At 37.6% G+C, this 12,399-nt stretch overlaps 1 protein-coding gene across 3 annotated transcripts in view; it reads left to right on the top strand.

Annotated features, from left to right (window-relative positions):
* The first annotated feature begins 1,588 nt into the window (after positions 1-1,588).
* slc6a8 (solute carrier family 6 member 8) overlaps positions 1,589-12,399 on the top strand; it is a 62,982-nt gene continuing 52,171 nt past the window's right edge. For 2 of the 3 annotated variants that reach the window (XM_067414328.1, XM_067414330.1), the window contains exon 1: positions 1,589-2,544. In XM_067414328.1, coding sequence (XP_067270429.1) covers positions 2,250-2,544 — 295 coding nt within the window. In that variant the 5' untranslated portion in view covers positions 1,589-2,249. The remainder of the gene's footprint in view (positions 2,545-12,399) is intronic. The other variant, XM_067414329.1, reaches the window with a different exon arrangement.

The raw sequence follows: 12,399 nt of genomic DNA on the forward strand, positions 1-12,399 counted from the left end.
CACCCCTCTGTGTTTTCTAATGGATGCGAGGCAAACTAAACAATAAAATTACACTTCAAATATTTTTTCCCCAAAGTTAGTTTGTGTCATTGAAGGCAGTTATCATCACGATGATTTCATTTCAAGTGTTCGTTTTTAAGATAAGTTTAGTTTTATTTAGTTATCTGATGCTTTAAAAACGGGGGTGTGGCGTCATGATTGACAGCTGAGATTGACCTCTTCTCTGAGTGAAGTTGTCACTGAGGCACTAACTTGACTTTTTTCTGGATTTTTGAGAGCAGGTTGGAGTTTTAGCTTTCATTTCTACATTTCCATAACTGTTTATTTCACACCAAAATAATTAATTGTTCTGCATCTGCGAGAGTGTGGGCTGTACTTTCGCAGCTGTACTTTCTGCTCTACTTCCAGCGCTCTACCTCGCAACTCCGGTCCCGAAATCGCTACTGCGCAGACTCGGTCCCAAGATGTCAGCGCCGTGCAGGCCGCCTGAAAGCTTCAAATCTGGCAAGCAGAAACGGATGATGTCGAGTCATCCATATTTTTTTACAGTCTATGGCTTCAACAGAAAATGGGGGAGGTTGCTGCTTGGTCCTGACCTGAAAACATCTACATGGTAATATTCAGCTATAGTCAAATGGCAAAAGAATTCTAAATTAATTCATAATTATTTTACAGATTTTTGATGAACATGGGTCATGGTCTTTTGCCCCATACAAATCTTTATTTTTATCAATCTAATTTAATTACTATTATTTTTATCTTTTATCTAATTAATATGGTAATCCATGTTTTATTTGCCTATTTTGTGTGGTTCCCTTTTAATTATTATTATTATTATTATTTATTTATTAGTTTTACTTTTTATAGCCTACGTTCAAACGTTTTTAAAAGTCTCTTCTGCTCACCAAGGCTGCATTTTTTTTATTTTAAAATGAAAAAAAAAAAAAAAAAAAAAAAAACAGTAATATTGTGAGATTTTATTAGGCTACAACTTAAAATAACTTTTTTCTATTTTAATATACTTCCTGGGGTCAAACCTGTTCAATTTTAGCATCATTACTCCAGTCTTGTATCACCTTCATAAATCACTCTTAATATGTTGATTTGATTCCTTAAGAAATATTTATTATTGTTGTAAACATTTTTCAGGATATTTTGATGAATAGAAAGTTAAAAACAGCCGCATTTATCTGAAATAAAAAGCTTGTGTATTATACACTGCCGTTAAAAATGTTGTAGTCAGTAAGAATATTTAGTTTAAATTTTTTTATATGAATACTTTTATTCATTAAGGATGCATTAAATGGATCAAAAGTGACCGTAAAGTCATTTGTAATGTTACAAAAGTGTCTTTCAAGTGTGTGTGTGTGTGTGATACTGCTTACATAAACATTTCAAAAATGCATCGTGATTTCATAAAGCCTCTCATATCTGATCCCGCGCCGCGCACCAGTGAGCTATCGCACTTGCTGTGTAGTATGCAGTATACAGTGCGTAGTGTGCGGCGTACGTGAGCTTTCCACCCCCCGTTTTCCTTTAGCGGGATGGAGGGGGAGGGATGAGCTGCAAATGACGTTACTGAGTCCGTTAAAACACCGAGCGGCTTCGCGCGAACGCATCAGACAGTCCGTCAGCACGCACAGAGGGACAGCAGCAGCCGCACCTCCCGTAGACACCGAATTGCGTTTCATTTATACATTCTGGGTGTTTAATACCGATGCGAACAATGGTCTGAAGAGATTTAGGCGATCAATCCGTGAATGTAATTCCATTACATTCATCTGATCAGCGCGCGCAAGGGCCGCTTTGGTTTTGCCGTCTCCGCAGTCGTCTTCTCTCTGAGAGATTCACGTGCCCATGCGATTCTTCAGACTCACCTTTAAGTGTTTCGTAGATTGTTTTTGAAGGTGCTGTTTCAAATCGGTGTCTTTTTTCTTTTAAGGTCTATTATTTATTTTACAAACGCGCTTTTTGATAAAATAAACCAACAAAACCGTTGCCAATCTCGCCGAGAATTTCAAACTGCCAACGGAAGAAAAAAAAATCGTTAAAAAACACTGCTTATTTTATTAAATAAAAGGATAAAGGACCAGATCCTGTGCCCCTGAAGAGGAACAAAAGGGACATCTTGGTGTGAAAAGAAAATTGAAACTGTCCAAAAACAATAAGAGATCAAATATTTATTTTTGACTGCTGATTTAAGCCCCTCTCGAGTCGTGTGAGGTTGGTTTGCTTTGTTTACACGAGAGATGGAGAAATCCTCTCTGGACGCAGACTGCTGCGCACTGAACGTGGTCCTGGTGGAGGAGAAGAAGGGCCATCTCATTCCCAATGGAAGCGCGCATCAAGGCGTCAATGGGACCCTCAACGGGGGACCGGTATCAGCGGCCACTGGAGCCATTTCTGCGGTGGAGAGGAAGCAGGGCTACCCTGAGCGAGAGACGTGGACCAGACAGATGGACTTCATCATGTCCTGTGTGGGGTTTGCCGTGGGTCTGGGGAACGTCTGGCGTTTCCCGTACCTGTGCTACAAAAATGGTGGAGGTAAGACTCGCTCTCCGCAGCACATTCAGATCCCTTTAGATGACAGAACCCCCCCCCCCTCCCTCCCATGACGTCATTTGCACGGTGGAAGACACCTCCTGTGTGTCTGACCTGACTCATTCATTTATTCATTCATTCATTGCCTTGCAAGCATATCCCCTTATTTACGGATGAAATTTTTAAAAATATATATTAATTTTTTTTCAATGCAGTATTTGTATGTATGTATGTATGTATGTATGTATGTATATATATATATATATATATATATATATATATATATATATATATATGCATGTGCGTGTGTGTGTGTGTGTGTGTGTGTGTGTGTGTGTGTGTATGTGCACACTACAGTATAGGCTATGCATTGAGAGGATCAACAATTATTGCTTTGTATGTCATATGGATGCAGATTAATAATTATTAACTTTATTAATCTTTAATTAAATAAATTTATAATTTATCATAATAATTAAATACATGTACTTACTATAGGGTTAGGGTCAAATTATGTTTGGTTAGGGGTTAGTTTAATATAATTATGCATAATTTACTGTTGTTATTATTATGGTAAGAGCATGTAACAAGCACACGGTAAAATAATGTGTTACTAAAAAATTAAATGTTTTAATATTTAAATGCTGCGTGTAGCTCAGTGGCTGTACTAAAATTGCATATGCCTTAAAATAGTAAGTTATCATCACCTGTGCACACTTGTTTTATTGTTTGATGTCCAGTTATTTAATGTTAAGTGCTATTTTGGTGCCACCAATGTTGCTATTGTTCATGATATTAAAGAATCAATAAGCGATTAAGTGAAGACAGAAATATCGGCAGTTAATCATTTAAATGTCATTCTATAAGATAAAACACAATTTCAACTCCAATGGCATTGATTTAAAAGAAAATGTAGCACTTTTCCTGCTTAGTTTTGGTTGTAAAGTTGATTCGTTGTTTTTAAAAAAATATAATTAAAGCATAAGATAGACTGTTAAAAACAAGTACAAAATTATCTAAAAAATGGCTTCGTTCTGAGAAAAGCTTTATCATTATATGTTTGAATCACTGTGACAATACATAATTCAAGCTTAATGACATTTCTGACTTTGAATTTTCTTTAATGCCCTGTTAAACACTAAGTTTGTAAATAATAATTATAAAGCTGGTGTATTTGTCGAACGTGTCAGTACACCAGTTTCCCATGACTTTGCTGTAGACAGTAGGAGTGCGCATTGTGCGTGCATGGTCACATGTTTGTAAGATGATCCGGTTCTTTGGCTTTTTTCCCCTCTAGACTAGTGTCTTAAATCAGTACTCATTTATTGCTGCACTCTCTGTGTGTACTCTTATTGTATTTCAGAGCTTCAAATGCAGCTATAAATGGATATTGAAGGTGAAAATGCTCTGTATTGAATATGACACTGAATGCAGTGCATGAAAGCACAAGTAGAGGTCACACATTTCTACGCAACCATTAGAGGTCACACATGCCCTGGCAAAAAGCTTTAGGATCATATTCAAGGTTTTATCTGATATATCTTAGCTGCGTCTTAAAAGTTTTTGTAAAAGTCTTTAGTTTTTTTATGTTTGTGTATAAATAATTATATAAATAATTTAGTGCAATTATTTAATTTTGGCTTTATTAAACACACAGATGCCAAAATGCTGTCGAGGTAGTTAGCTCATTAGGCTCTGGGAAACGGCCGTTGTCTAATGACAGATTCGAGTTGCATTAGTAGTCATGGTGCGCTTTTCATCATAATCGTCACTGTTGCTCTGTGAGTCATCCTCTGATGGCTATAGAATGTGAAGTCCAAGTCTGCGTAACACTTTAAGACCCCATTAGAAAGAGATCCATTGTATTTGCCTGAATGACGAAGCTGTCTCCCTGTGTCCCCAGCGCTCTGGATGCCGTCCAGCGTTTGCTGAATGAATGGCCATACATTTTTTTTGTCTTGATGTATGGGGATGTACTCTTGGAGGATGAAAACGTACAGTATAGGTGCGTCCCAATTTGCATACTTATGCACTATTCTATGACATTTTGTAGCATAAATAGTGCGAGTAGCATGTTCACACTGAAGATTACAAAAAGAAAACGTGCACTTTAAATATCCGGACGATGCACTAAATTAACGGAAAAAACTATGGAATGTCGACACTTCATGCACTCTGACGCAAATGAATTACCTAGCGGAGGGGGAGGGGCATTAGACTCCGATGTTGAATGAATGACTAAATAACATCAAATTCACACACTACACAGATGAGGACATATGTACATCGTATATTTGTGTCATTTGGGACACACCCTATGTTACATTAAAAAATCGAATAATAAGAGATAATTATGCAGCCAACTTTAGATCAGTTGCATTACGCAGGGTTCGTAGTTTTGAAAGTTATATATGGAAAATACTTGATTTTAACCATTATGTTTTCAAGTTTTGAAATGTACATATTTTAAATATTATCCTTGAAAATGCTTGATTTGTTTTTTTTTATATCTAGTATGATTTAAAAAAAAAAAAAAAAACATGTTAAATAGGACTTCTGCTTAAGTTGCTGTTTGAGCATGAAAAGGTCTGCAAAGTTGCAAAGCACAGTCACTCCAATGGCAGTTATTCTCTATATCAATAAACACCATTTCTGAACTCCCTAAAATGTCTTAATTATAGTCTTGACTTTTATTCTGGGAACGAACACGTCATAATATTACTCATAATACATAATATTATGCATTGAATAATTCCTGCCCAAGGCATACAAAAAAAGGGCCGAAGCCAGGTTGAGTTGCATTTAGTCTCAGGCTCAGATGTGACACCCACGGACCGTCTGATGCATATGGCACAATTTTCTGGAAACACTTCAGGAGTTTCAAAGTCTTCATCTGATTGGTGTAATTTTTACAGGATGTCCATGAGTGTTACACATGACGAGTGTTATGTTCTCTAACGTTCGGCCTTGAAACAAGTGCCGAGACTCCAAACTCCCTCGTGGAAGAAAAACGCGCCATGTTTACAACGCTTACCAGGATCGACTAAAAGCTGGGTTTTCACAATTCTGTGAAGTTTGTGCATTCGTGCTCGCCGCTCTGTTATTGCAGGGACATCTACTTTACATGTTCATGCCTCTAAATGTGTGCTTTTCGTAAAGGAGGGGCTTTATAGAAACGAACTAAACCGAGTGTTACTGACAGACTGGAAAGAGAGGTGCTGAAAATGTTTAGATATGTGGGAAATAATGTGTTTTTTAAACATTCAAGTATGAAAACTTTTTCTAGTAGACCCTTAAAACTAAACCAAGATCTTGTAAGGCCGTGTGTCCACCAAAACGTTTTTTCCTCGTGGCTGGCTAGCGTTTTCAACTGTTTTAACGCCATAAGCACGAGGTGCCAAGCGATTATTTCACACTCAAGTGTTGAGCGCTCTGCGGTTTTTTTTTTTTACTGGTCGCCGAGAGTTGAAGAATGTTCAACTCTGAGTTAAACGCAGCGCTCATCACTGTCACATTTTTCACCCAGCTGTCCAATCACAGTGTAAGAGGGGCGGGACAAATACAACACTGACCAACTGCCACATTCTGTCAACAGATGACAACAAGCAATAATAACGGAACAAAATGATTTAAAACAAGAGCCAGAGCAAATATTACATTCTATCTGCAATTTTATATAGAATAAATACAGGAACAAACTACCTGTGAAATTAGTAACATTTCCGCAGATTTTCCGTATCACAACAAGCAAAGAGTCTCAACTGAAAGAAAAAAAAAACGCTGCCCTGCCAAAATGGCTCTCGAGTGCCACAGCGAGGCGTTTTCAGCTGGCTAAAAACGCTTTGATGGACACACAGCTTAAAAAGAGCATAATTAGCAATTTAATAAAAAAAATAACCTTTATTAAAGATGAAGTCGAGGATCATTTGCACATCATTAGCCTCACTAGCCAAACCTGATTACATTACAGTACATCTATGGGATAGTTCACTTTACAGAATAACTTGCGTAATAGCTTAATTAGAGAGAATGATGAGAAATGTAATGAATGAATAGAATGCTATTCCAGAGTCTCCCACTATCCTTGAGAAAATTCCAATATTGTCTTATTCACTTATAGACTCATCAAAATGTATATTGTTCCACCGAGTATGCGAACTGTAACAGTGATCGTGTCTAAAAGCAGTGTTTGTCTTTGGCACTGCCCTGAATTCCTGCAGTGAGCGAAATGTCAAGAATATGTCAATGTTGTGTTAGCACTTGGGTTGCAATTTCATTCGGTCTCGACGGATAACTTGATTTCATTATCGTTTGGTTATTTAGATAGAGAAGATGTCAGTGTGTTTTGGATCTGAAATCTCCACCACCTGTGGTAGAGGGGAAAGGTGATAGAAACCGACTGCTGGGAACATTTCACGAAGACCATCAATTCTTCGGAAAACAATAAGTGATTGAAATAAGACGTGCCAGCTTGAGAAATATGAGACACGCATGAGTGTCTAGTGAGAATGGGCTGACAGTTAGTGCTCTTCTTGCTCAAATACTTTCTTTACCCCCAACAAGGAGCTCTAAGGTAACAGAATTACAGTGTCCCGGTACAGGTCGCCAACACGACGTGTCGTCTTTGTGTTTAAAACTGACAGGCTCCTGAATTGTTTTGCCAAATCGAATCAGGCCTCTCAAAGACCGAAAAGGTCCTGCTGGCGAAAGAAGAGTAAATACAGATCATGTCACACATTCTTTTATTCAGTGTTCAAAGGTTGAGTCTGTGAGATACTTGTGATATTTACTTTCCTCACTCTCAGAAGACAAATTTAGTCACAGGTCAAATTCAAACCCATGGGATCTTTTATTAGTATAAGGGGGGTTTGTTCTTTCTTAAAAGGAATATCTCACAATATATTCAAAATAATTGTTCACACATTTTATTCATCTGTAATTTATTTTAGTTTTAGTTCTAGTTCTTAACATTTAACTTCAAGTTATTTAAGTGAAACAGTTTTAGTTTCAGTTAACAATAACAACACTGATGCATGAATCAAAGTCATACAGGTTTGGAACGACATGAGGATGAGTAAATGGTACATTTTTAATGTTGGGTGAACACTTTATTCAATATATTGCAGTAATTGCTAAAGCCTCAAGGAGAGCGTTCCTCTATAACTTTAGGTGATTGTTTGTATCTGGAGACTTTGCAGTTTTGATACAGTGTTGTTAATCTGTTCTAGCCAAATCACTCATGAGCTAATTGATTTCCCATAGTCCTCACAGGAGGTTTCTCCACACCTGTAGTGAAAGTCTGCTAATTTTCCTAATTCCCTGTAGAAATCCAAGATTGTATTAAAACAGTCTAAAGTTCTTGATGTGCACCACTTAAAGTTGTGTTAATCTGTAGGTCAACTCTCTCACCATAACTATTAAACTTCTGCATGTTTGCAGTTTGTTACCATGCTTTAATCTCAGAGCATGTTATTTGATAGCACACAGCCTCATGCTGCACTCTGAGATTTTATGGTAGAGGTCAGAGGTCTAGCTGGTCTAGGTCTTAGCTGCCTTATCTGTTTCTTTATACAGCTCTGCAGTCAGTTTAGCGAGCCTGTGCTATCTGAGGTCACAAATCTTTATTACACTTAGTACGTGTACATGGACAACAATGCTCTGATATTAACTTGATTAAGGCTATACTCGATTAAGAAACTACCACATAAACAGCGATTTCTAATTACCTTAATCCGGCTAATCGAGTCATACTCAAAGTAAACGCAAAATCAAATTAAGACGTGGCATTATCATGCATTATCGAAAGTCCATTATAGACATGTACACAGCTTAATCACACCACTAAAGTCATGTAGGATAGGGATGGGCGTATCGATATGAAGTATCAATATATCGATACGGATGTGAGCATCGAAAAGTATCGATACTCAAATAAAAATTTTGATATTAAGGTTTTTTTTGTTTTGTTTTTACCAGTAATTTTGTTCATCTTAAAAAGATTAAGTAAACAAGTTGTCTAGTATAGGACTATTTTCCTGCTCATCTGAACCATGATCTGAAGGCGCGTAAATACTGCAATACATAACCGCTCGATCACAGAGAGAGCATCACTCATTGATGACACCGTATTCAAACAGAGCTGCGTTTCCAAAACTATTATAAGAAAGACAACCATGCTCATCAGAAGACAGAAAAACATGTTTATTCACAATAAAGTAAACATTACTTCCACTATAAGTAAACATTTTAGGCCCATGTAAACAAAAATATGATCTAATAAGTTGCTATTAAGGCATTTTGAATGTTAAATACCTTTCAAATATGTTAACTGGGTGTCTTTAGTAAATTTAATAATTAAAAAGTTCAGTTTAGAAGTATCGATATCGGGGATACTGGTCTTGAAAGTATCGTAATCGTATCGAAAACAAAGTGGTATCGCCCATCCCATTTTTCGCTACTCACGAGGCAGAGGTCAACCATTTGACGGCAAACAAGAGAGCATGGCCCTTAAACAACTCTCTCCCACCAGTCCTTACTCTGCACTGTCATCCAGTACTTCGAGTTTGTCTTGGTGGCAGAGGAGGCTTATTGCCGGAGAATTTGTATCTGCTGTCGTCATGACAAATAATTAACTGTACATTGTAAAATATACCATAAGGAAGGCAAACTCTATGTTGATAGGTGAAATTAATTCTGGAAGGAACGTTGGTCTGTATGGCATGGGGACATATTGTTGTGTGCCATTAATCAATATGTTCTATAACATGAACATGTACACATTAATCAAAATATGACTGTTAATTATTCAGATTAAGGTCAATAATTAGGCTACTGCTGTCCATGTAAACGTAGTCACTGTGGTGTCACTAACTCATATACAGAATGCACCTGTGAGATGCAGAAACAGTCCCGTCTTCCTGTTGCCAGGTTACAGCATTATGTAGCAGTGCATCAGAGTTAAGAGAGGCCAAGCTGAACAGAATGGTGGCCACATAGTCATTCGATTTATGATCTCTGCAGTAAAGCCCTCTACCTGTCCTTGGCTGCTGGGTCTGCAGTACAGTATAACAGACGTTCTAAAATCACCCTGATCTAAAGTATTAGTGCTGTGACAGTCTTTAATAACAATCTGGCATTGTTATTGTGCGTCAGCACACACAAAAAAGCTGATTGTTTTATCTTCCTGGTATTAAAAGAGAACTGAGGAAAGTCACGTTTTAAAGGGGTACTTCAGCGCTGGGAAGATGAATCTGTATTTAAACTGGGTCATCAATGCAGTAGAAATGTGAAATTATTTTTGAATTTGGTGTCTTCTAGACTGAGAAAAGACAGAAAATGTATTTTTGTCCCATGGGGATGAAAGACTACAATTCCCAGAATGCTTCGCTGCCCTGTGAGGCCATTCCCAACACCACCAACTTGATTACTGTGACTGAGTTAGAGAAGACACTACAATTAAAAACTGAACGTGTCTGTTCAATATAATGAGTGAGTCACCGCGCGAGTGTCACAGCCCTGAGCACTAACTGCACGAGTGATGAGAGCTGAGGGAATCGCGACTACATTCGCGGCATACATTCACACAGGAGTTCAGTCTGGCACGCGTTTCAGTTCATGCCTTTGCAAGCTTAACTTTCATAGAAATGAATTTGAGAAGTTAAAAGACTTACATTGCTCACCATAGCTCCGTTTAAATGATCCTGTCTGCAAGCTGAGCTCTCCCTGCCAGCTGAGTGTAATCTCCCATCCCCCATGCGCGGATTCAAAACATGCGGAAATGGCTCCCTCTGCTGGCTGTAGTCTTTAGCCTCTGGGCAAACATTCCTCCTATGATGCAAAAATCGTCATTTTGCATCATAGGAGGAATTTTTCCAGAAATAAAATGCATAAATCTCTTGTCTCAGGGAGATATGAGGGGGGAAAGCACAATAATTTGAATATTCTCCAGGGTTTCTACTGATACAAAGCCATATGCTAATCGCTGAAGTAACCCTTTAAGAAACATGACACTGTATTGTTTGTATATATGCATTGCATTAGATTTGACCTTCTTTGCATTCGTATATATACACACAACAGTTCTTGTTGGTTCTCGAATCTGATTTGGTTGAGAGGTTTTTTTTTCCAGTATCAGCACTGGAACCGTTTAACCGTCTGCATCTCTCCACTAGCAACATTTCTCACAGCAAGTGTAAGGCAGTCAAGCAAACACCATCATTTTACAAATGCTACTGTTTTTGTGTCACAGAATGTTGATTTTAGGCGAGAATGTAGTTATTTAGACCTTAAATATGTACCTGACGATATTTTTTCATATACTTGTTTTTTTATATACTTAGCGCATATTTGACCATTTGTTTATACATTTTTGGAGATTGAGCTCCAAGACCGTCTGCGGCCGTTCGGTGAACAGCTTTATTTCGGCCGGTCCTTCTTATGTAGTGTTGCTACATGAGGTACAACTATTTTCGATATATCCAACAGGCAATTTTTGGTTTTATTCATCTAATCTAATCGTTTTGGAGTTTTATTACTCTTCCGAATCTGGACTTTCTTTGCAAGGGCGCCCTCTGGCTACGGGTATGAATGGAAAAAAAATGTGAGCACATAACTCAAATCGCCCTATTTTGGGGCTTATGTATGTCGTGAAATCATATGTGTAATTTTTAAATATCATGATTATCACCACACCCCTTATTATAAAAAAAAAATCATATCACGGTTATCGTCAATACCAGTTAAATTGCGACACCGCTACTCATAATGCACATAAACATTGGCCAAACTTTGACAACAGTTCATTTCCAACATTAATAAGCCTATAATGTGTATTAGCTTGCTCTATTACAAATGACATTTTAAAATGTACACTGTTTCAGTGTGTGTTTCTCAATGGTTAGGCATGAGAAGGCCAGTGATGCCAGCACAGCAGGACATGCTGGCGTCTTGCCTGACTGACATCAGTTCCTCGCTCCACGTGGACGAGCGATTAAGAGAAGCGTCTGTTAATCTTTTAATCGTTTTTTTCTGACTGGGGCCTAACCATGGGCACTTTATGGCTCAGCCATTGTGCTATATTATCTTCATGTTATATCAATATGCAATGTTGTTGTTACGTAGCAGCTTTAATAGTCTAGTAGCAATATTCTTGTTTTTAGAGCATTTATTAGGGATTCTTGCTAAGCACCATCACTATTGCTCATACTTACAGTTATGGATTTTAATAACCTTTGAATAAAGTAGGAAACCCTGAGTATGAAGTATAACTATTCTTTTAGCACAAAAAATAGCATAGGGACATGATTAATACCTCAAGTCATGCAAAACTACATTCATTTTCATCTTGTTTTTGCATACATGAGCCAATCCTTGCATGTTTTTATTATTCATCACCTTCTCGAACAAGTATGATCACTTCAGATTGGGAAATCGTTGTTTGTGTATAGTATCTTTAACAATAACATCACTATAACATTATTATAGCCATTACAAAGAAATACTAAACCATAAGCATTTAAAATCTAAAATCATTTCTCAAGTGCACACATAAAACTTTTATAACCTGTTAGTTCACGGCACACCGTTTCTTCTGGTTTTCCATGTCAGCACCGTTTGATCTGCGCTGAATTGAAATGCTTCTCTCTAGATCTCACAGCAATGTTATTAATACTCCGCGAATTCAAACACTTTCCTAGATCTCCCAGCACTGTGTAGTAAAGATGCGATCGCTAGTAAACCTGTTCTAAGCTTTAATATTGGTACAAGCTGATAAACTGTCCATGCTGTGCAGCTCAAACGAGAAGTGTGCTTTTGTTTCGTTTGGCATTTTATACAATAGAAATGGCAGCTCTTATCAGT

Source organism: Pseudorasbora parva, chromosome 13 (genome assembly GCF_024679245.1).
Source record: "Pseudorasbora parva isolate DD20220531a chromosome 13, ASM2467924v1, whole genome shotgun sequence".
NCBI lineage: Eukaryota > Metazoa > Chordata > Actinopteri > Cypriniformes > Gobionidae > Pseudorasbora > Pseudorasbora parva.